This window comes from Balaenoptera ricei, chromosome 3 (assembly GCF_028023285.1).
Source record: "Balaenoptera ricei isolate mBalRic1 chromosome 3, mBalRic1.hap2, whole genome shotgun sequence".
In the NCBI taxonomy this organism is placed as follows: Eukaryota; Metazoa; Chordata; class Mammalia; order Artiodactyla; family Balaenopteridae; genus Balaenoptera; species Balaenoptera ricei.
The window spans coordinates 55,838,045-55,862,585 of NC_082641.1; the positions used below are offsets into that span (position 1 = coordinate 55,838,045).

A 24,541-nucleotide genomic window follows, 5' to 3' on the forward strand; every position below is an offset into this window, starting at 1 on the left:
ATATGTGCTGCTAAAACAAGCTTTGAAAGCTTTAAAAAAAAAAAAAGATTCCTGGTGTCCTCCACACACATACTGAATCAGAAGGGCCCATATTTAGGCTCAATAACCCTCCTAGATTTAGAAACCATTGACCTAGATTATCAAAACAAATTTGTCACTCTAAATATTTACAATAGTGTAAGGCTACATTACCTACAAAGTTAAATGGCTGCAACATATTGTGTATTAAAATTTTTTAACATTGTAAACATTAATATTTACCATAGAATTTAATATAACGTGGGGGAATGATATGGATGGCTCATGTTTCAAAAAGAAAAACTTGAACTTCTGAGTTTTCTCAAACTCGAAGTAGGCAGCAGTTTAATATCAGGACTAATGGTAGAGAAAGGAATCAGAATACCAAATCGAGAAATGTTAATAAGCAACGGGAATTAATACAACATTGTAAAACAACAACACTTCAATAAAAAAAAAAAAAAGCAACGGAGTATTAGGTGGCCTTGTATGGACCCGGAACTGACCACTCTTTCTGAGTTTGCTTCTTACTCCTAAACTTTAACAAGATTGTTCGTTTTAGGAAGACTCAAGAATTTACATTACTTATTTGGTTTCAGATTAAATTTTGGACTACACTGAAACTGGAAACTGGCTATCTGGAGAAGAAATGGTCCCAGATCACTCATAGGCCGGTGAACAAAATAAATACAATACCACAAACCTTCGTCTGCAAAACGAAGCAATGGGAAACACCTGGGTCAGTTCCCAGGCAGGAAGAGAGGAGGGGCGGTGTCACGCACAAGTGGGTGGGGCTAGCTCCGCAGTGGAGGAGTGTCTCTCCCGAGCGCCCGCTCCTCCTCCGTGACGTCACAGGTAGAGCCCGCCCCCAGCCGCCCAGGACTCCTGTTATAGCCGCTGCTCGCTAGGGTCCCGGAAGCTGCCCCTCTCGGGGGTCATGATGGGCAGTAAGATGGCGTCTGCCAGCAGGGTCGTTCAGGTAAGGAGACTCGGTTGCCTTTCCGCGCCGTAGGCAGTAGAGATGGTGCTGACTGTAGCACCGGCGCTGGGGAGGAAAGGCGGTGGTGGAGACTGCGCGGTGACCACGGCCCTGCGTAGGGCCAGTAGCGGCTTCCCGGGGTGTATGTGAGAATTGGACCTTGAGCTCGTTGGGTCGGGCAGTGAGCCGGGGACCGCAGCTGAGGGTTCGAGCCAGGTCGCGGGAGTGCATCTCAGCAGCTAGGCACGTAGCTGTTCCGAAGTCCCTGGACTGCCCTCCACCGGGACCTCGTTAGCCTGTTAGGAGTATGCAGGCTTGGCTGTCCTGGCAATATCCTGGCCAATCAGCGACCAGTATTGTCTGTGTTGTCGCGGATCAGCCAATCGGAAGGAAGGCGGTAGCGTTGAGTGAAAGGAAGCGAACCCTGCGTCTGACCTGGCGTCCCTTCAAGGTCTTGGAAATGGCCAGAGAACTGGCCCCGCGGGCTGCGTCCTCGCCGTCCTCGCGGAGGCGGGTTCTCCCCCACCAACCAGCGTCTCGTTACAGGCTGGATGGGGGAGAATGGAAAAAATACATATTTAAGTTTATCTGTAATATATGTCTAGTGTTGGTTTCCTAAGCTTTTTTCCCCTGAATTTAGATTGGCGCTAGAGGAACTTTATTGTTAATCCACACATCAATTACTAACTCCTGACAGCTTTTGTTTTTGCTTCTCCAACTGTGATCTCTAGCTTAAATAGGAGAGGTAAGATTGGTATTAAAAAAAAAAAAAAATTGGTATATAATGGGCCACAATCTCCACTTTTGTGGTTGCTTTACACGAGTTTTTTTTCAACTCTTAAAGTGTATTATTGTACAATTAACTTTTAACTTTGACACGAGAAGTGCATTTCCCTTTGCACATCTCTTAAAAGACCTTTTCTTAAAGTTATTTCGCTCTGAAAGAGAATCCTAGATCCCAGTCTTTGCTCCCATTGCAACGAATGATCCTCACTTATTCATTCAACGGGTAGTTATTCAGCGTTAAAGATGCTGTGAGGACAGAACATCCGACAAAGGACTGGTATCCATAACAGATAATTATATATATCCATAATATATAGCCCAATTTTTAAAATGGGTAAGAAAAACTTGATATTGCACAAAGCAAGATATTCAAATGAGCACTAAGCCAATGAAAAGATACTCAACATCATTACTTGCCAGGAAAATGCAAATTAAAACCAGGAAGTACTACCACACCCACCAAAATTATTTTAAAAAACTGACAATACCAAGTGGTGATGAGAACATGAAGCACCTGAAACTCTCATACAATGCTGGTGGGAATATAAAATGGTACAGTCACTTTGGAAAACTTTTGTGGGCCTCTAATACTAGTTAAACATACCTACCCTGTGTCCAAGCAGTTTTTCTCATAGGTTTATATCCCAGAGAAATGAATGCATATACCTATTTAAAAAACTATATAAAAATGTTCATAGTTGTTTTATTAATAATAACCCCTAAACCAGAAATTATCCAAATGTCCATTAGCAAGATAAGGTGTGGTAGATTTGTTAAAATGGAACAGTACCCAGCAATAATAAAGAACTTACTATTGATATATGCAACAACAACAAAAAAGATGCTGTGAGGTATACAGTAAGAAATGGTCTGTCTCCTTTTAACAAAGCTGCAAAGACTTGTATTCAGGTTCATAATACAAAGCAGTATGTGCTGACATGTAATAATTACATGTTAACATTAGCAAAATGTATTGAGTACTTCTGTGCCAGGCCTATACTCAGTGCTGAGACTGCAGTGCCAACAAGACAATACATGGTGCCTCCACAGAGCTTAGAACTTGGCTGTTGATTGGTGTCTTGAAGAAAGAGTAGTATTTCAACAGGCTGGCACAAACTGATAGGAATTCACAAAGCATAGTGTCACCATTAAGTAGAGGGATTTGGCTGGACCACAGGGTATTCAAAAGTAATTTTAGAAGAGTAATTTATAGGTGTTCATTAAATGCCTGCTAAATGCCAAGCAGGGGCTTCCCTGGTGGTGTAGTGGCTAAGAATCCGCCTGCCAGTGCAGGGGACACAGGTTCAAGCCCTGGTCCAGGGAGATCCCACATGCTGCGGAGCAACTGAGCCCGTGCACCACAACTACTGAGCCTGCTCTCTACAGCCTGTGATCCACAACTACTGAGCCTGCGTGCCACTACTGAAGCCTGTGTGTCTAGAGCCCGTGCTCCACAACAAGAGAAGACACCGCAACAAGAAGCCTGTGCACCACAATGAAGAGTAGCCCCCACTCAACACAACTAGAGAAAGCCCGCGTGCAGCAACGAAGACCCAACGCAGCCAAAAATAAATGCATAAATAAATTTATTTAAAAATAATAATAATGAAATAAATGCCAAGCAGTATATATTTGATATGTTTGGGATGATGCAATAGTAGAAAGGAGATAGTTAATCATTTAGGAAATTGTTTGGCTGCATGAGACACAGGGGAAAAAGATAAGTGGTTGGATTAATTCAGGGTTTGAGCTTTACAGGTGAGGTGAAAGTAAACCTCCAGCAAGGCAGTTGAGAGTGGTAAGAGATTTTTGAATGGACTGTAGGTTCTAGGCTAGATGAGAAAGGAAGTAAAGTCAGGATGGAACCAATTGACTGGGAGAAAAGGGAACGATAAAGGAAATGAAGGGCTTGCTGGAACTGATGGTGGGAAATAACAGAGAAGAGAGTTGTAAGTTAAAAGGTTGTAGTTGAGTTTAGATTTTAGATTAAGAGTTTAGGGACGGTACAGTTCTGAACTCAGTAAAGAATTAAGAGTAGGGCTTCCCTGGTGGCGCAGTGGTTGAGAATCCGCCTGCAAATGCAGGGGACACGGGTTCGATCCCTGGTCCGGGAAGATCCCACATGCCACAGAGCCACAGAGCCCATGTGCCACAACTACTGAGCCTGCACTCTAGAGCCAGTGCGCCACAACTACCGAACCTGCGTGCTGCAACTACTGAAGCCCGTGTGCCTAGAGCCCGTGCTCTGCAACAAGAGAAGCCACCACAGTGAGAAGCCCATGCACTGCAACGAAGAGTAGCCCCCGCTCGCCGCAACTAGAGAAAGCTCACAAGAGCAGTAACGAAGACCCAAAGCAGCCAAAAATAAATAAATAAAATAAATAAATTTATTTTTAAAAAAAAGAGTTAAGAGTAAAAGAAAAGAACCTTTCAGGAATAGATGCTAAACTGGAAAGAATATAAAGGTCAATAGGCAACTTGGAAGTTTTGCTAAAGGAAATAGTGGAGGAAAGGAGAAAAATGATTTTTTTTAAAAGTCACAGATAATGAATGAGGCCTACGCAGGTCCCAACCTGTCCATGGTTTGGGGTTGCTATCTGCCTCATAAAGCAAAGTAGAGGGTTTGTCTTCTGGGAAGACAAGAGTTGTCTTCTCCTCTAAAAAAGCCTCTTACATAGTTGGCTTTGGCATCTTCCAGGAATAGTAGGGCAGGGATTGAGGCCTCATGAGGCTCGGTTTTTAGTTGAGGTAGAGAGAGGAGATGGTGGTTATAACCAGAAAGTCCAGAGTGGAGTGTTACCTCCAGAACTCGTCACTGTTAACTCTGCCTGGGCTTCATGAATCATAGAAGTGAATTCCTTAATAGAATAATAGTTTCCAAAAGAAATCACTGATAATGAAAAAAGATGAAAGGGATTCAGAGAAAATCATAGAAGTAGATAAAGACAAGACGATGCAACTTTTGTATAATAAGTAGTCTCTGAAAAAGTGAAAGTAGATAGAGTTGACCAAGTCTCAAAACCTATAATTTAATAAAACTTTCCTGATACAAAAGAAGACTTAAAGTTATACCTTGTAGTTGAGAGATTTGATCCAGTATGTTTGATTAATGAGTATATTCTAGTAAAATCATTAAATTTTAAAGAAAAAATTATTTGGTGATCCAAGCGACAAGACCAAGCACTTAAAAGAGAATGGAAGTTATCAGAGTTTTCAACAATAATACTTCATTAAGGAAAACATGTGGATAACATATTTAAGGTAGTTAAAGAAAATGTGAACCAAAGCTTTATCTAGCTACATTGACCTTCAAGTGTAAAGGCCACAAACTCTTCTAAACCTTTAATAACTCAGGGAATATTGTTCCCTGAAGCTCTTCTTACAGCTCTCACAGAGAATGAGCTTCAGACAACTAAGAAATACTTATTTGTACTTGTGGCTGTTTTAATATAGGAACTGGGTATAAGCACTGAATGTATTTAACTATAGAACTAAGACTAAATGATGCAGATAAGGGAGAAAGACTTGTTGGTAATATTATTTTTTTTGACAGTATAGATCTAATAAAACTTTTAAAATGGAGGGAATAAGGGGAAGAGTATACAGAAAGTAGAATAAACTTGCTAATTGCCTCTGGTTATTAAATGGTAGTAAAAGATGGGGAGGGAAGGCAGAGAAGAGATTACCATCAACTCCTTTCATTCTTTCTCATAATAGTGAACCAACAGATATTATCTCAGAAATGGGCAACTAAGAGTATTATCTAAAGGTAGCAACATAACATAAACATTATACAAAAGTACAAATCTTTCCAAATACCAAAAAACAAAACAACAAACCCCACAAATGAAAGCAGAGAAAAAGATCATATGACAAAAGACTTTATATTTAAATAATCATATAATGATATGACAGAAAATACACCAAACTTGTGAGTTATATCTATAAATTTAAATGGTCTAACTGCCCTTTTAAAAGTATTCTCAGATTAGCCAACAAATGAATATTCAATGCTATGCTATATATGAGGCACAGCTAAAACTAAGAGACTTAGAAAGGTAGAAATAACAGGATAGTCAACTGATCTTTGACAAAGAAGCAAAGGCAATACAATAGAGAAAAGATAGTCTTTTCAATAAATGGTGCTGGAACAACTAGACGTCCACTTGCAAAACATGAATCTAGACACAGACCTTATACCCTTCACAAAAATTAACTCAGAATGGATCATAGGCCTATATGTAAAGTGGAAAACTATAAAACTTCTAGAAGATAACAGAGAAGAAAACTTAGATGATCTTGGGTTTGGCAGTGACTTCTTAAATACAACACCAAATGCACAATCCATGAAAGAAATAATTGATAAACTGGATGTCATTAAAATTAAAAACTTTTGGTCTGCAAAAGACACTGAAGAGAATGAGAAGACAAGCCACAGATTGGGAGAAAATATTTGCAAAAAGAATATCTAATAAAGGATGTTATTCAAGATATATAAAGAACTCTTAAAAGTTGCCTGGTGGCACAGTGGTTAAGAATCTGCCTGCCAATGCAGGGGACACGGGTTCGAGCCCTGGTCTGGGAAGATCCCATATGCCATGGAGGAGCTAAGCCCGTGCACCACAGCTACTGAGCCTGCGCTCTAGAGCCCACAAACCACAACTACTGAAGCTCATACTCCCTAGAGCATGTGCTCCGCAACAAGAGAAGCCACCGCAATGAGGAGCCCACGCTCACCTGCAACTAGAGGAAGCCCGCTCACAGCAACAAGGGCCCAACGCAACCAAAAATAATAAATAAATTTATAAAAAAAAAAAAAGTCAATGATAAAAACAGCCTGACTAAGAAATGGGCAAAAGAGCTGAACAAACACCTCATCAAAGAAGATATACAGATGACAATCATATGAAAAGATGTTCAACATCATAGTCATTAGGGAATTAATTTCAAATTAAAACAACAGTAAGACACCTCTATATACCTATTAGAATGGCTGAAACCCAGAATACTGACACCACCAAGTGCTGACAAGGAAGTGGAGCAATGGGAACTCTCATTCACTGCTGTTGAGAATGCAAAGTGCTACAGCCACTTCGGAAGGCAGTTTGGCAGTTTCTTACACAACTAAACATGCTTTTACCATATGGTTGAACAGTCACACTTTTACCCAAATGAATTGAAAACTTACATCCAAACAAAAACCTGCACATGGATGTTTATAGCAGCTTCATTTATAATTGCCAAAACTTAGAAACAACCAAGATGTCTTTCAGTAGGTGAATGGATAAATAAACTGGTACATCCAAACAATGTAATATTATTCAATACAATATTATATTATTGTAATATTATATTATTATATAATTATATATTTGTATATTATACAAATGTAATTTGTAATGTTATTTCAAAAAGAAATAAACTACCAAGCCAGGAAAAAACATGGAAGAAACATACATGCGTCTTACTAAATGAAAGAAGCCAATCTGAAAAGGCTACATGCTGTATGATTCCATCTGCATGATGTTCTGGAAAAGGCAAAACTATGGAGACGGTAAACAGATCAGTGGTTGCCAGAGATTGGGGAATGAAGGGATGAGTAGGCAGAACACAGAAGATGCTATAATAGTGAATATGTCATTGTACATTTGTCAAAACCCTTAGAATGTACAACACCAAGAATGAACTCTAATGTAAAACTTCGGGTGATAATGACATGTTAATATAGTTTCATCATTTGTAACAAATAGAATACTCTGGTGGGAGATGTCCATAGTGAGGAAGGCTGGGGGGGTGGGGTGAGTGGGGGGGGTGCCCAGTGGTATATGAGAACTGGAAGAAGATTGGAAACGACTCAAATTAACAACCCAAATTAACAGGGGGCTGGTTGAATAAACTCATGGCATTTATCATGACTTCCTAGTGATTCCCTCAGATTCCAGTCTTAACACTACAGTATTCTTCCTTGCCTTCCCTCATCCCATATTTGTATTTTCTTTCTCTCACAGGGAAATCCCTGCCTTCCCCAACCATCAATATATGTATATACTCATTTGCTTAGTCCTACAATATATACAAAACGTATAGCTATATCTATACAACCAACCTACTAAGTAAAAAGTTAAAGATTTCTTTGTATTTCTTTTTGTCTTTAGACTGAAGGTATATAGTCCAAGCACTATGAAAGTTATTTGGATTAGCTTTTTTTCCCTTAGTTATAAGCTGCTCAACTAATTGACAGACTTGTTTCTCTTTGTATTTACATTTAGAGTTTTTTTTTTTTTTAATTTTATTTATTTATTTATTTATTTATTTATTTATGGCTGTGTTGGGTCTTCGTTTCTGTGCGAGGGCTTTCTCTAGTTGCGGCAAGTGGGGGCCACTGTTCATCACGGTGCGCGGGCCTCTCATTATCGCGGCCTCTCTTGTTGCGGAGCACAGGCTCCAGACGCGCAGGCTCAGCAGTTGTGGCTCACGGGCCCAGTCGCTCCGCAGCATGTGGGATCTTCCCAGACCAGGGCTCGAACCCGTGTCCCCTGCACTGGCAGGCAGACTCCCAACCACTGCGCCACCAGGGAAGCCCCATTTAGAGTTTTAAAAAGACAATTTTGAGATAGGAAAATTTGAGCATAGCTAAATAATAGATGATATTAAAGAATTATTTTTGTTAAGTGTGGGAAAAGTATTGGGATTATGGTTTAACCAAAATCCTTTTCTGTTAGTGATACATGTAGATGGTATTAACAGATGAGATGACTGGGATTTGTTTAATGGGGGAAGGGTTGATGAAATAAGATTGATTACTGCTGAAATTGTGTGATGTGTTTATCAGGGTTTATTTTACTACTCTGTCTACTTTTATGTATTTTTAAAATTTTCTCTTAAAAAGGGGGGATACCAAACTGTGGGAATTTAATCTGTATGGGCATATTACCATATTTTTAAGTGTACAAAAGCAATGTTGAAATGGCTTCTTTCTCTCTGGTGTATGTACATTTGTTTAAGTGTGTATATACATACTTACATACCTATACAGTTAGCCCTTACTTACAAATGGTCTATTCACTCATTTGTCAAATGTTTGCTGAGCATTTACTACGTACTGGCTACTGCTGCAGAAGTACTTAATTTTCCATCTCTGCCTTTCCAGGAGCTTTGCTCTCCTGTAATCATTGGCTCATTTACTGTCCTCTACACAATATTCTTAAGATGTTCAGGTTGCTGTGGAAACACAGGAGGAGTTTTTAAATCAGATTTAGGAATCGGGAATCTTCTTAGAGAGGAGTGACAGCTGAGCTGTTTTCAAAGATAAGCAGTCAGATGAAAGTGGAGGCATGGAAGCGGGTTGGGACCTGGGAGAGATTTCGTGGCAGAGCACACAAGCTGTAGATTGAATGGGGATGGAAATGGTATGAGGAGTTAGGGAAATGAAAAGTACTTCAGAATACTTGGAGTGAAAGGTACAGTGGTGGGGAATGAGGCTAGAGAGGTAGGGAGAGGCCTGATCATGATGGGCCTGTGTGTGCCAAATGCGAGTTTGAAGTTTATCCTGAAAAGCTTAGGACTATAGGAAGGAAAGAACAAGAAGCCTGGCTATGAAAAGAAACAGGTACTAGATGGAGTGAGAAGATTTGTTTTTTAACACGAAAGATGTGAACATGCTTTTATGCTTAGGGAGACAACTATCTTCCAGCATTTTCTCACAGCAGCAGAATTATGGTGGTTAGTTTTCAGACCCATCCCTACAAGCCTATTTGCTTCTGTACTCATATAAAATGTGTAATGTGTAGTACATATATACAAATATATTGCAGATAAACACACACCTGTCTCACTAGTAACACAGCAACTTATAGATTACGTTAGTAAAAAATAGTGCTCTGTTTATTAGAGTCTCAGCATTTTATATATATTCAGATTTCATACTGAAAGTTCTGCTTAAGCTCCTCTGTAGCATTAACTGGAATTTTAGGGATAAAACATTAATACTCTTCAAATATCTTATTAAAAACAGTGTTCTAAATACATGTATTTCTATGGGTATAGGAAAAAGGCTGAAGTCAAGGGCTATCAAATGTTTAAATCTGTTTTATGTGGGTTTTGGCTTATAGTTGGTGTTTTCTTCTTTGTGCTTTTCTGTGTTTTTTCCAGATTTTTTACACAGAACATGTGTTACTTTTGTAGTCAGAAAAAGTATTTTTTTGATTACCTAATTTTCAATATGCTTTTTATCCTATTCTAAACCACTAGGTATTAACATAGTAGAGAAACAACACTCAGTACAAGTCAGGAAACTTCCAATTCTTACCAATCAGCAGGGTGATTTAGAAGTCATGCAACATAAAATCCTTGTCACCTTATAGGGTTGTTTTGAGGTCAGTAGGCAGTACAGTAAAATATCTTGTGATGTATAAAGTACAAAGTTCTTATGAATATCAGATAAGATAATAGTTCATAGACTAGCTATCCTTGTTGGGAAAGAGTAAAATTTAAAATAGTAAAATTTAAAGTTGCTGTCAGGTACTCAGTTATTTAACAAAGGCATCTGCTTGTAGGGTTCATTAGATTATTTCTTATGTAGTAAATGAGGTTATTTTAGTGCTTCATTTCTTTTTCGTGCATTTTATTTTTCCTTTAGGTAGTCAAGCCACATACTCCATTAATAAGGTTCCCTGACAGAAGAGACAATCCTAAACCCAATGGTAAGCTGTAGTTTATTTATACTAAAAAAATATGTACATGCAGATTTATACATGAATATTCTATTATACACAATATTTCTTATTTTAGAATCAGGTAGACAAGGTAGCGTAGATCACAATGGTACGTTAGGTTGCATTAACTAACTTTCTATTACCTCCTTGTAAAAAAGTAGTAACTTGACAGTAGATATTTCTGAATTTTTAATGATACTGTGTTTATATATGGGAATTTTTGTTCCACCTTCTGTCCTTCAGAAGAATCTCCCATGCTTATATTTGCAGAGATTATGATGAATAACCACCATTCCTATATTTCTCTCCCAGCTAACCTTCTTTTCTTTCATTCACTGATTTATCTGTTCATTCAGGCAGTAAATATTTCTTGGATTGCCTTAGAACTTAGCAATCATTGCCTATTAAAGTAACTGAAGATTCTGAACAAGTTCTGTTTTTCTCTTACTGCTCTGTCACTGTCTTTAATTATAAGATACTTGACCTTTAATTCAGGGAGAATTTTAACAAATTTTGTATGGATATTTTTAACTTATTGTAACTCTTGAAAAATTAAGATATAGGTGACAAACAAGTATGGAGAAAACAAATCTCATCTGCATTTACCAACTTTCTTATTCTCCATTGTATGGTATTACCTGTAATCTCTGCCATATGACAAAATTTAAGTAATGTAAGTTATCCATACGGGTTGAACTCCACTACCTAGAAATTTCATTATTTTATGAACTTATTCTTCAATTTAGTAATTCATTCACTTAAAACTACCTCATTTGCTTTAAAAAGAACTTTATGAAACTATATTATGAAACTATATATAGCTACCCAACTAAGTTACTCTATAATGCTTAGCTCTTGGATTGTAATACTTATCATTTTAAGAATAACTTGATTATTTAATGATAGATAATTCAAAATAGTATTTTAAGACACTGAACAATGCCTCTATTTTTTTTTTTTCTAATTTCAGTGTCAGAAATTCTGAGATCAGCAGGACTACCATCTCACTCTTCTTCAATTTCACAGCATTCTAAGGGAAGTAAATCGCCAGACTGGCTGATGCATCAGGGCCCACCAGACACTGCAGAGATAATAAAAACTTTACCTCAGAAGTACAGAAGGAAACCTGTATCTCAAGAAGAAATTGAATTTATCCAAGTACGTTGTTGCTCTTTATCCCAATACTGTGGAAAACACCTTAACGTTATTGGCTTTGGAGTTTCATATTGCTGATTTCCATGTTCTTCCCATTGTCTTGTCAAGGTGTGTCCATAGCTAAGACAGGGATGGTCATGTAGGCCTGGACTATGAGAAATAAACGATGTTCGAGCCCTCAGTAAATGTGCATGAAGGAATATATGTGTAGAAGTATAGTATGGTAAATAGCAAAATACATACACCCCATGGAAAAAAGCGCTTTAGGGTCCTCATTAATTTTTTTAAAATTAATTTATTTTTGGCTGCGTTGGGTCTTCGTTGCTGTGCACAGGCTTTCTCTAGTTGCGGCGAGCGGGGGCTACTCTTTGTTGCGGTGCGTGGGCTTCTCATTGCGGTGGCTTCTCTTGTTGCGGAGCACGGGCTCTAGGCGTGCAGGCTTCAGTAGTTGTGGCGCATGGACTCCGTAGTTGTGGCTTGCGGGCTCTAGAGCACAGGCTGAGCAGTCGTGGCGCGTGGGCTTAGTTGCTTTGCAGCATGTGTGATCTTCCCGGACCAGGGCTCGGACCTGTGTCCCCTGCATCGGCAGGCAGATTCTTAACCACTGTGCCTCCAGGGAAGCCCCCTCATTGATTTTTTAGAGTGTAAAGGACCAAGAAATTTGAGGACCATTGATCTACGTCAACCTTGAGTCCCCTTCAGATCTGAAATTCTTTATAACATTGATAGGAGTGCCCAAAAGCTATGAAAAATCTGAAATTGTTTTTAAAACCTAAAGATCATTGGCTTAAAATGTTTCAAATTTGTATAGTGGCCATGAAAACATTTCTTTGTAAATGAAACACCTAATCTTATTGCTTTATTTCTTCCTTTTCAGCGTGGAGGTCCAGAATAATCCCTGACAATGTGGCTGCTGTTTGTTTAATCAGACAAAGAAGAGTCTTTACAATGAAGGACTTCCAGAATGACAAATGAGAAATTGTACATTAAATAACTTTAATAAAATTTCTGTAAAAAAAAAAAAAAAAAAGAAGAAGTATAGAAAATTTAGATGGACACTTGTATCTCCTAATTTATGTATCTTGGTCAGCTTCTCCACAAGCTTACCTGATTGTTTATATACTTTATACTTATTAAAGTATACATTTTTAAATGTTAGCCTATTAATTTACTCAAATTATCAAGCATTACAGTGTTGAACTATTAAAAGTACACAATGTCTAGTGAACAATCATAGGTTTACCATAATTTCACTTCTCTTTCAGTTTCTGTTTAAATGTGGAAAGAATATATCCGGTAGAATTGCAGCTTTCTGGAATTAATTTTCCTGGAATTGGATAAGGATCAGTGAAATAATGACTCCATTATTTGTTTTTAATTCTCTCAGTGTTTTTGCATTCACAAAGTGACTGGAGAATAACTGGCTCAATAAGCATATCGTACTCTAAATAATAAAAATACAGCCATGGTAAAACAGATGACTTTGTGGTATTAAGACTAGGGAGTTAACACAAAAGATTATGTAACCTGTGTTCAGAAAAAAATGTCACTGTATAAAATGGAAAATAAGAGATCAAAATGAATATAGCATAGGAATAACATTTGACCAGAAATTTTAAGTTATTATGTTTTTAGGGGTGTTAAGAAAGTCTTGTTCTTTGGTTTATTTTACTGTTTTGATTGTGATCATGTGTACAAATCCTGATAATCATAAACTTTCTCAAACTTCATTGTCCAAAAGCCTCATAAAATCAACCTATTCACCTTATTAAGGCAATTTACAGAATTTTAATAGGCTCTCCTGTGCCAAGGGTATGTATGATTGTGAAAGTAAAGCCTCACAAAGTGAAATAAATTCTCTTCTATACCTTTAATGATTTCTAGACTATGCGTTAAAGAAGTCATCCCTAATAGTAAGGGTAACTCATGAGTAATTGACACAGTAGAATTGTTGAGTACGTTTTTGTATTTGCCCAGTTGAGTATGGATTAATCTTTATACTTTTTTTTCTTTTTTACTATTTCAGAGTTGATCTGCTTTTCGTGTAAATTCTGTATTGTGGCCTAGTATAAATGTTGCCCAACTCGAATGTGAAATAGGAGTTTGGTGCTAGCAATGAGCTATTCTGGTAACTCATGAGAAATACATGACTCATGATTTCTTTTTTATTATTTCAAAAATATACTTGGAAAAATTTCTTTAAAAACTAGCACTATTCTCTTTTTTCTCCTTAGCTTTCTCATTTCAGTAAAAGGAAGCCCAAGGCAATTTTTTTGCTCTCAGAAACAGAGTAGGTGCAGGAAATGAAGAGTGGCTTGAGTAATGCCGTGGGCCAGCAGTTAGAAACCCCAATACTGGAACCGTCTGAGGACCACCTTTGCTATAGCTGCTGCCATGAAAGTTCCAATGAAAAAATACATTACCTTTACAGAATTTATGACTAGAGGTATGGCAAAAGGATGTTAGTGGGAATTGCTGTCATAGGATGAGCTCCCAAGGAGGATGGTGTCATAGAAAGAATTTGGGCTTGACTTATCGAGTAAATAGCTTGTGTTTTCATTTAGGAGTTAAACACTTATGTATCTGTAACCGTTAGCAAATTGCTCAGTTTGTCCAACTTGGAGTTTTTTCTCCAGTACTATACAGTGTGATAGGCAGGATCAAATTAGTGTATTGTCTACTACACTGTAACAAATCACCCCCAGATTTAGTGGCTGAAAATAACACTCACTTAATAGCTCATGGTTTCTCTGGGTCAGGAATTCTGGGGCAGCTTGGCTGGGCAGTTCTGCTCAGTGTTTCTCATGAGGTTGCAATCAATGCCACCTGGGGCTGCAGTTATCTGACGGTTTCACTGGGGCTGGACCATCCATCTCCAAGATAGCTCACTCACATAGCTGGCAGGTTGATGCTGGCTGTTGGCAGGAGGCCTCAGTTCCCCTCCACCTAGGCCTCTCTACAGGGCTGCCTGAATGAATTCATGACATGATGGCTGACTTCCCCCAGAGCAAATGATCCAAGTGTACAGGCAGAAGCAGCAATACCTCTTTATGATCTAAACTCAAGTTATACACATTCATTTCTGCAATACTCTATTAGTCACACAGAACAGCCTGTTTCATTGTGTGAGGAAACTACACAAGTGCATTAATACCAGAAGGCAAGAATCATTAGGGCCATCTTGGAAGCTGGCTACTACTGGTGTGTGAAAGCGCTTTCTTAATTGTAAATGCTATACAGATGCTGAATGGTATATTTATACAGTGCCCTAATGAACCCAGAATATCACTTAAACATTGCCTTTGTTACCCTATTTAAAATGTCCCAATATAGGAATTTACTTGTCAGCAGCATGGTATAATGTGATTATCAATTCATATGCCATGGCACACTTGGGAACCTCAAGCCTCAAATTTAGCTCACTATTTAGCTTGTTTCTACTACAAGTGAGGTTAGATTACTGTTAACAGTGATGTCTTTTAGAAGGAACGATGACCTAAGCCATGTGACACCACATATCACTAGGTATGACTTGCCACAATTAAGAGATATAAGTGGTAGAGATGGTATGGTTTCTGCAACATAGGAGAATTTTGCTTAATGAATATATCAACACTCAATAAAGACCCAAGTAGTGACAAAGATCTGGAAGGTGACCAGTAATAGTTATGTGATGGCTAATATAAACTGCACAGTCAGTATCCTAAGGGTTTCTGACGTGTGCAGTCATTTAAGCCTTACAGCAACCCAGTGAGTAGGTCCTATTACAGAAGAAACTAGCAACAGAAATGTTAAATAATTTGCCCAAATCATAAACCTAGTAAATGAATAGTGGTGGGGCCAGTATTCATATGCAGGTAGCCTAGATCCAGAGTAAGGACTCAGCCTTTACACTGTATTACCTTGAGTAAGTTATGAGTTTTTGTATTCTGCTGCCTTCTTCAACCTAACTCTGAAAATCAGGATTCTCAACTCTTAGAAACATCAAATGCTCCAGCTCAAAACCTTAGAATTATCCTTTTCTTCCCCCACAACCCATGTCCAGTCTGTCAGCAAATCGTATTGGCTAGAAGCCAAACTGGTACCCTCAATACAACCATCTGGATTCCTGCACTAATTCTTTAACTGGCCTTCTTGGTTTTCCTTGCCCCTCTAAGTTTACAGTGTAATCTCTCACAACAGTCAAAGGGCGAGTTTTAAAACATTAAGTCTGATATCACTTGTCTGCTCAAAACTCTGCAGTGGCTTTTCAGTAATGTCTTTCTGGTACCACCCTATTTAAAATCACAAACCCTACTATCTATCCCCTTTCCCAGCTTTATTATCTCTGTAGCACTTATCACTATGTATTATAGCATATTTTAATTATCTCCTCCCATTGGAAGGCACTGATATTTGTTTTTCCCCTGCTGATTTCTCAGAGTCTGCAACAGAGCCTGGCATATAGTAAGCATTCAATATATATTCGTTGAATAAATGAATTAATTGTTTGTTGATTTGTATGAAAACTTATGAGAATCAAAGTTGGGTACTGATCACAGTTAACCATTGAGCACTATATCTAAACTTTGTGCAAGTTTCATTTAATTCTCGCAACCACCTATGACGTAGTCTACTAGTTCCACCTTACAGGGTAGAAAACTGATGGCCAGAAGTCTGTTCCACAGCACAAAATTGTTCAGTTGACTTGGAACTTGTTTGCCTAGACGTGCTTCTTCAAGGACTCAGAATGCCTCTTGATCAGCCCTTAAGAACTGGGCACTCGCTTAAGTAACCTGAAATTGTCGGCTTAGGCGTCCACAGTAACCATGGTGACAGGACATCCTTGAGCAAAAACTAGAGAGCGAGATCACAGACAAGACCGAGCCTTCCGCACTCATACACACCTATTAAATCGTGAACACAGAGCATCGTATCAGAGCGCTGATCCGTCTTCGGTAGTGAAAAAAGTATCTAAGTTAAAACGGTAACAGGGTGACACAGCCACCACCGAGAGCACCCCGCTTCCGGTACAATCTGCGGTCACGTGGTAGGGCGGGGTGCTGCGCAGAAGAGCCCTCCAGCCCTGCCTCTTGCTGCTCCCTTAGGGCGGGCTCTGGCCGGACCTACTTAACAGCATCCCCGCCCACCCCGGAAGTGGGGCGGAGCTAATGAAGCATCGGTGCTCAGTGGGCGGAAGTGGCTGTGGGAGGCTTTAAGGTGCTTTAAATTCTTGCTGTCTTGGGAGTTCCCCCACCTTTCAGTTGGAGTCGAGCTCAGCGCGACAGATGGCTGTGGACGTGAAGTCGCGAGCAAAGCGTTATGAAAAACTGGACTTCCTCGGGGAGGGACAGGTGAGATTCTCGGGCGGGGCTCGGAGGGCCCTGAGCGGGGAACGCCGGGCCGCCTCACACCGTCGCGGGTTTTCTTGTGGAAGCCAGGGGACGGGCCACGCTACTCGTTCTGCTTGCGGGAGGCTGCCCAGACCCCTCCTGCGGCCCCTCTGTCCACCCTGGACATGAGACCTTGAGCGGCCTCCTCCGAAGAATAGACTGGAACGGAACGTGGACGGCCCCACCACGTTTCAAGCCGCCGCGAGTTTTTTCCCAAGAACCCTGGGTTCCTTGCGTCCCCAAATCTAAAAAAGTAAAAAGGCAAACACAAACCAAAAAAACTCTCACCAACTTAACTTTATTCCTCTTCTTCTCTCTAGTTTGCCACGGTTTACAAGGCCAGAGACAAGAACACCAACCGAATTGTCGCCATTAAGAAAGTGAGTTGCAGTTTGTTTTTCCTTGAGTCTCCTTGAAGATTGTGTATATGGGAGCTGGCGCCTGGCCGTTTTACTTCTCTTGACCGTGCTCTGCTAGTGAGGAGTTACTTAGGTCATTTTCAAAGAAACTAGAATTTCTTAGTGTCTTGTGTTCCAGGGTGGAACTCGTGTTGAACTTGTGTTTCGTTGCATTCATTGAAATTGAAATGAAGAGGAAGCTGTGTGTTATGATTGTTCTGTAAACTCAGACATTGGCAAAGGGGACAAATACTGCTCGTCTGTTGGGTCCTCAGAACACCTGACCTTTCCAGGTCCCTATTTCTGCCTCACCTGCATCCACTTTGTATATCGGTATTTCCTGAGTACAGGTTTACCATGAAAGGCTTTTGCCAGCATTAATGACATCGCTGTGGCGCGGGTTTTTTTTTTAATGGTGTCAGTAGCTTTTTTACTCGCATTCATTCAAGAAACTTCGGTCGTATTTAGCTAACTTTCTATATACCAAGCATTTTCACCCTCGTTTTTTCGTTTAATCCTCGTAAGAGCCCATGAAGTAGGTAAAGTATCTCTATTTTACACTTGAGGTGGCTGAAGCTGAGAGAGATTAGGTGACTCATCAAGATGGCACAGATAGTAATTGCTAGAGCCGGGATTTAGATCCAGGTGTCCTGCTCCCAGGTTGATTGCCTTTTCCCATACTACGGAAATCAGTAACCTTCTCAAGAGAAGCTTGGTTTCTTCACACCTCAGGCCTGTTGGTGGCTTAGGTGACCACCTTCCTTATTATTCCTGTTGCTGCTTTGAATCTTTCTCCTTGAAAATCCCTAATTCCTTTGAAGCATATCCCTCTCATACTCTTAACACCTGCTTCCCACTCTTCCTTTCCACAATTATTCCTGCCATTGTTATCTTTTTTACTTTTTCTGACGTGTCTCATCTCCTTTTCCAGTTTATGTTCTATAAACCAATGCCATAGCTACTCCCTTGTGAAACCCTTAACTTTGTTAATTCTTTCTAAAGTTATTTTTCTGATTCTACCCCTGGTTCACGTTATTCTAGCCACACTGACCTTTCTGTCCCTTGAACACATATTAAATTCATCCCAGTCCCAGTATCATTGCATTTGCTCTGCCTTCTGGTTAGTATATTTTTACTCGAAAACTTGAGTAATCATGTAATCAGGAATCATGACTGATTCCTTATCATTTAGATCTCAGTCAAATATCTCCTGTACATACATGCCTTTGCTGGTCATTCTAGCTAAAACAGGTGTGCCTCCCTTCGTACCTGGTGTTCTTTGCATATTTCTCTATTATTATTTCATAGTGTTTATCAAAATCTAAAATCTTTTACCTATGAGTTTATTTTATATTTACTACCACTTGAATTATATTTAGGACTGTGTCTAGTACATTTGCAGACACTCATTAAAAATGTATTGACTGACTGATATGGTCTCTTCAAATTGGTATAATCTCATTGAATTCTGTGGTTTTCTGAAAATCCTAGTGGGTTTTCTTGTTTGCTTACTTTTATCATAAACTAGGATTTAGAATTCATCCTATTTCTCAGTGATAGACTTGTACCCCTTGAAAGTGACTCATAATGGAATATTCTTTTACATTTAATTTTTATTTCAAATAGTACATCTTTGTGGTTTTATGCAATATAACCTTTATATAAATGAATATATAACCTTTAAAAATTGTGAATCACTATGTTGTACACCTGAAACTTATATAATAGTGTATATCAACTGTACCTCAAAAAAAAAAAAGAAGCAGAAATATTTCTCCTTCTACCAAACCAGTTATTTCTCAAAACTTTTTTTTTAAAAAAGTCAATTACTAGGCCAAGCATGCCTGTCTCCTCTACCCCTGGTTTTCACTCCTTGGAGCAATCACTTTCAACTCCAAAACTGTTTTCTCTGCTATTTACATACATTTCTTTAGATAGCATGCTTATCATTATTTCTTGAGTGGTCTCTTCCCCTAGTTTTAGGCATTTTCTATACTTCATACTGTAAACATTGGAGATTTGGTGCTTGTGCACCTTCCTCTCCCAACACTCAATTTCTACTCCCACTCATTTACTGACATGTTTAATTTTACAAAAAAAAAAGAATAATAAGCTATGTATTCTGTATTCTTTTGCCTATTGTATTTTGGACTTTTAAGACATCATTACTCTACCTTATCCTTTTTAAACAATTGTATTGAATTTATGTTTCCCAATTTATTTAACCAGTCCCCTATGGTAGTCTTTTGGAGCCTTTCTCATTTTTCAGTATTTGTTTTATGTATCTCAACAATATATATAATATTGCATACTTCTAAACTCTTTCTCTCCCTACACACACACACAGGCACGCGTGCACGCGATATTCTTCTGCAACTTGTTTTTCTGAATCAGTATTATTTCTGAAATCTTCCAGATGGATACATGTAGATCTGGTTTATTCATGCTCATCAATGATTAGATTTTGTTATGTGGCTACACTAAAATTGGTCTATCCAAACTCTTGTTGATAAACATTTAAGCTGGGTTTTTTTAATGTTTTACTTTTATACAGTCCTTCTACAGACACTCTTACATATGAGTTTCTCTAGAGAATGTATCTTTAGTTGAAAGCGATTATGAATTGTTGCTGCATAGAGAATACACAGCAGCGTCGCCAGATATTGTCAAATTGCTCTCCAAAATAGTGGGATAAGTTTAACCTCCCACCACATTCTCACCATCTTTGTGTTGTCAGACTTTACAACAGTTGTCAATTAGATGGATCAAAAATGGTATATGGTGGTTTTTTCAATTAATATTTCTCTGATTACCAGCGAGGTTGATCATCTTTTCCTATAAAAAGCCTTTCCAATAAAAAGCCTTTTATTGGCTTTTTAGACTTTTTCTGTTAGGTTGCCTACATTTTTTTCTTTCCTGTTGATTTGGTGGGGAATTTCTTATATATTCTGGATACCGATCCTTTATCAGAAATACGCACTGAAGATACCCTCGTTGCTGTAAACAATCAATAACCGATCTATAATAAGAATAGAAGAGTATTATTCAGACCAAACTGAGGATTATAGCCCAGAAGACAGTCTGTCAGATAGCTCTGAGGAACTGTTCTGAAGAAGTATGGTTTTCAGCATAGTTTATATCTTGTCAGAACAGAAAACACAGAAAACATCAAGCATGACAGGGTACATTCCTTCAAAGTTTCAAAAAAAAAGATCAGCTGAAGACAGATCACCGAGTACGCAGTGAGTCAGTATGGCCTTGGCTCCTGGGAAGGGAGCCTTATCATCAAAGGAGTACTACTACTGAAGTCCCTAGAGGGGAGGCATTTATCCCTATCTTCAAAATGGACATTCTTTACTTCGGGAAAATGCACCCTTTTTTTTTTTCAATGGTTAAAAGCAGATGTACAATGTGTGTTTGATAGACCACAAAACAGGCTGTTCTAGTTAGCAAAAAGTTTGTTAAATCATGTATAAACCAGAATGACTTCTCCATACTTCAGTATGTAAAAATTTTTTCCATCATCATCTCCCAGTCTTTGGCTGGGCTTTTAGTTGATTTATGGTATGTTTTGAGGCACAGATATTTAAAATTTTAATCTGGCTAAATTTGTCCATTTTTTTCCTTTATTGGTTCCCTTTTTTGTGTGCTTCCCTACCTCCAGGTTATAAAGAATTCTACTATATTTTCGTCTAAAAATTTTAAAGTATTGCTTTTCACATTTAGGTCTTCATTCCATTTGGAATTAAATTTTCTTTGTTGTGTAGTATGGGGATCCAATATTTTTTCCCCAGCTCTCTCAACACTATTGATAGTATATCCTTTTCCTGGTGAGTTGTAATGCCAAGTTCCAGTTTCCACTTGGATCTGTCTCTGGGCACACTATTCTTTTTTACTGGTTGACTTTTTTTTTCCCCCATCCCTGCTCCAATACAATAAGTTTATAATTACTATTGCCTTATAAAGTCTTGAAGTCTGGTAAGTCCCACATAGCTGTTTTTCTTCAAAATTATCTTGGCTTACTGTATGGGTCAGTTGAGGAATTTGAAACAGATCAGGAGAATTTGAATATGAACTAGTTATTATATGCTACTTTGGCATTATTATTAATTTTGTTAGGTATGAGAATGGCATTATAGTTATGTAAGAAAATGTCCACGTTTTAGAGGTGCCTACTTAAAGAGTATAGGGATGAAATAACATGAAGTCTGGGACTTGAAAAAGTGTATATTGTAGCCAACAAAAAGGGGAGGATGAATGAATTAAGTATGGCAAAATATTGGTAATTATTGAATCTGGGTGATGAAGTAGATGACTTCATGAAACTAGTCTATTTTTAATTGTGTTTAGAAAATGTAATAATGTTTTAAATTATCTGTTCTTAGCTCCTTACTTTTCCATATAAAGTTTAGAATCCATTTGTCAATGTCCTTGAAAAATGCTGTTGTACTTTACATTTAGTTCCATTAAAGAGAATTGACATATTTGACGTATTTATGATATTGAGTCTTTCTATCCATGAACATACTATCTATGTTTATTTTGATCTCATTTCTTAAGCATGTTTTAAGAGTGCTTTATAGTGTTCATGGAAAGCTTCATACATCTCTTGTTGGCTTTATTCCTAAGTGCCTTATATTTTTTGGTGCTATAATAAATAGCCTACCTTTAAATTAAAAGTTCTGTTTGTAGTATATAGGTGGGGGATATTTTTTAAAGTAGAATAGTTGATTTTCTGGAGTAGGATTTTTTTTTTTGTATTCTTGGTTACACTATCATTGTATAAAGTAGTTAGCTCTTGTTCTTTAACCTGGTACTTGGTTTTGTGTAAGACTGAACCTTTTAATGCAGTTTGATGTGCTTGTTCACAGTAACAACAGTATAACCATTTTCTATATCCATCGCAATTTGTAATTTTTCTTTTTGGAAAATGTGGTCCCTGGGAGCATATTATTGGACACATTAAGCATCTTATTTTATATGTTACATATTTCCTCCCAAGTAGTCTAACTTGAAGTGCTTGTTTTGTTTATTAGCCTCTATGCGTTTAATTATTTGTTCCTCATTTAATCTAACAAAGATGTGTAATTCAAAACTTAAGGGGAAAGGAATGATAGGTACTTGATCCTTTCTTATATTGTTAATTTTGCCTTTCTGATTCATGATTCCCACTCCCTTCTTGCCTACTAATACTAGCTACATATGAGTTGCTATGTATTTTTGCTATAAGTTATTTTTTTAAGAATTTTTAAAAATTTTTAATTAATTTATTTATTTTTGGCTGCTTTGGGTCTTTGTTGCTGCGCGTGGGCTTTCTCTAGTTGTGGCAAGCGGGGGCTACTCTTTGTTGTGGTACGTGGGCTTCTCATTGCAGTGGCTTCTCTTGTCGTGGAGCACGGGCTCTAGGTGCGTGGGCTTCAGTAGTTGTGGCACGCGGGCTCAGTAGTTGTGGCTCGCGGGCTCTAGAGTGCAGGCTCAATAGTTGTGGCGCACGGGCTTAGTTGCTCTGCGGCATGTGGGATCTTCCTGAAACAGGGCTCAAATCTGTGTCCCCTGCATTGGCAGGTGGATTCTTAACCACTGCGCCACCAGCGAAGTCCTTGAAGTGTTTATATATATGCATTGGTTATATATATGCATTGGTCTAAATAATTTAACATATTTAACATATTTCTATGTTTGTTTTTTCCTCTGCCAGATCAAACTTGGACATAGATCAGAAGCTAAAGATGGTAAGTAACTTATTTCATGTAATCTGACAGAACAGGAAAGGTTCGTATTCTCAGTGAGGAAGAGAACAAAGTATTAATTAAAGTTAACAATGGTTCTGGATAGAGTTATTGCAGGGTCCCAGAAGAGTAAAGATAGACTCAGGATAGAGATAGGATATTTGTGATTTTCACCATTTGGGTGTTCAGAAGAATATTCAAGTCACCTAAGTAGATGGAAGACAGCAAGGTTATTAGTGACTTGTCTTGATGTCTTCATTACTGCTTTAGGTGTTGTTACAAGCCATTGTTTCTTCTTCTGAGCTTCTGATTACTTTGAAAATTCAGGATTCATGGAAGTATACAAAGCTTACTATAGAAGAAATGTATGGGGGGGAAAGATTTTTTTATACCTTCTTCCAAAGCCTTATTTGCTAGAGTGCTAAGTCCTATTTAGTCATCAAGAAATAGTTCCTATATAAAGGATCCATCATCTCTGTAATAACTAGTACCAGATTTTATTTTAAATGTTGAGTTCCATCCTTCACATTGGGCAAGATGGTATCTAATCACTAGTTTGCTGTTAGCTTAAAGAATCTGCCACTGATATTCATAAGGCAAGAGAAGGGAGCCATTAACTTCTCACCAAATGCTACACACTTGTGTACATGTTCCAGCAGTCTTCAGATCTGATATCTCACAGATAAAGTGAATACTTTTTTCACCATTTATCATAGTCTGTGCTAAGCTATTTTAAAAATAAAGCAATATAAAATGGAAACAAGTATGTCATAAAAATTGTTATTTTTTTTCCTGAGGAATAGTCATCGCTATTTCGTCAGACTGACCTTTCCCAAAAAATACGTTTACAAGAAGGTTTGAGATTTCAGAATTATTTTTCACTTTTTTCTTTGCCTTTTTATGTAGGTATAAATAGAACAGCTTTAAGAGAGATAAAATTATTACAGGAGCTAAGTCATCCAAATATAATTGGTGTGAGTATGATCTAAGTTGTTTCTGGGATTTGGGACCCTGCCTTTCCTGAATGTGGTAGATGTTGATTGAAGGCTCAGCAAGATAAGTTGTTCTAGATGAGCCTTGCAAAAAGGCTGAAATTTATTTTCTATCCTAATTGTTCTTGTAGGCAGTGTCTTAAAAACTATACAACTGATTAAATAAATATTGGCATACAGGCTAACTTTGTCAGAGATCATTTTGAAGCCTAGAGAGCTCTAGCATGTGTAAGACCTTTAGCAAGTTCCCTTGAACTCTGTGCCATAGTCCCTACCTCATAGCGTTGTTATGAGACTAGCTCACTGAATACACGTAAAGTACCTGGGATAGTGCCTGGCATAGAGAACGTGCTCATTCAATGAATGATAGCTGCTGATGCTATTTGTAGGATATTCTT

The 24,541-nt window shown here is 38.2% G+C and overlaps 2 protein-coding genes across 3 annotated transcripts in view; both read left to right on the forward strand.

Moving 5' to 3' along the window:
* Positions 1–862: 862 nt before the first annotated feature.
* On the forward strand, positions 863–13,526 carry KGD4 (alpha-ketoglutarate dehydrogenase subunit 4). Its single transcript, XM_059919332.1, has 4 exons — positions 863–997; positions 10,422–10,485; positions 11,468–11,655; positions 12,530–13,526. Exons 1-4 carry the CDS (start codon positions 956–958, stop codon positions 12,545–12,547), a joined length of 312 nt encoding a protein of 103 aa, XP_059775315.1. The 5' UTR covers positions 863–955; the 3' UTR covers positions 12,548–13,526.
* Positions 13,527–16,789: 3,263 nt separating this feature from the next.
* The window catches only part of CDK7 (cyclin dependent kinase 7), a 33,994-nt gene continuing 26,242 nt past the window's right edge, over positions 16,790–24,541 (forward strand). Inside the window, exons 1-4 of one of the 2 annotated variants that reach the window (XM_059919333.1) lie at positions 16,790–16,985; positions 17,345–17,404; positions 23,121–23,154; positions 24,058–24,125. In XM_059919333.1, the coding sequence (XP_059775316.1) occupies positions 16,920–16,985; positions 17,345–17,404; positions 23,121–23,154; positions 24,058–24,125 (228 nt within the window). In that variant the 5' untranslated portion in view covers positions 16,790–16,919. The remainder of the gene's footprint in view (positions 16,986–17,344; positions 17,405–23,120; positions 23,155–24,057; positions 24,126–24,541) is intronic. The other variant, XM_059919334.1, reaches the window with a different exon arrangement.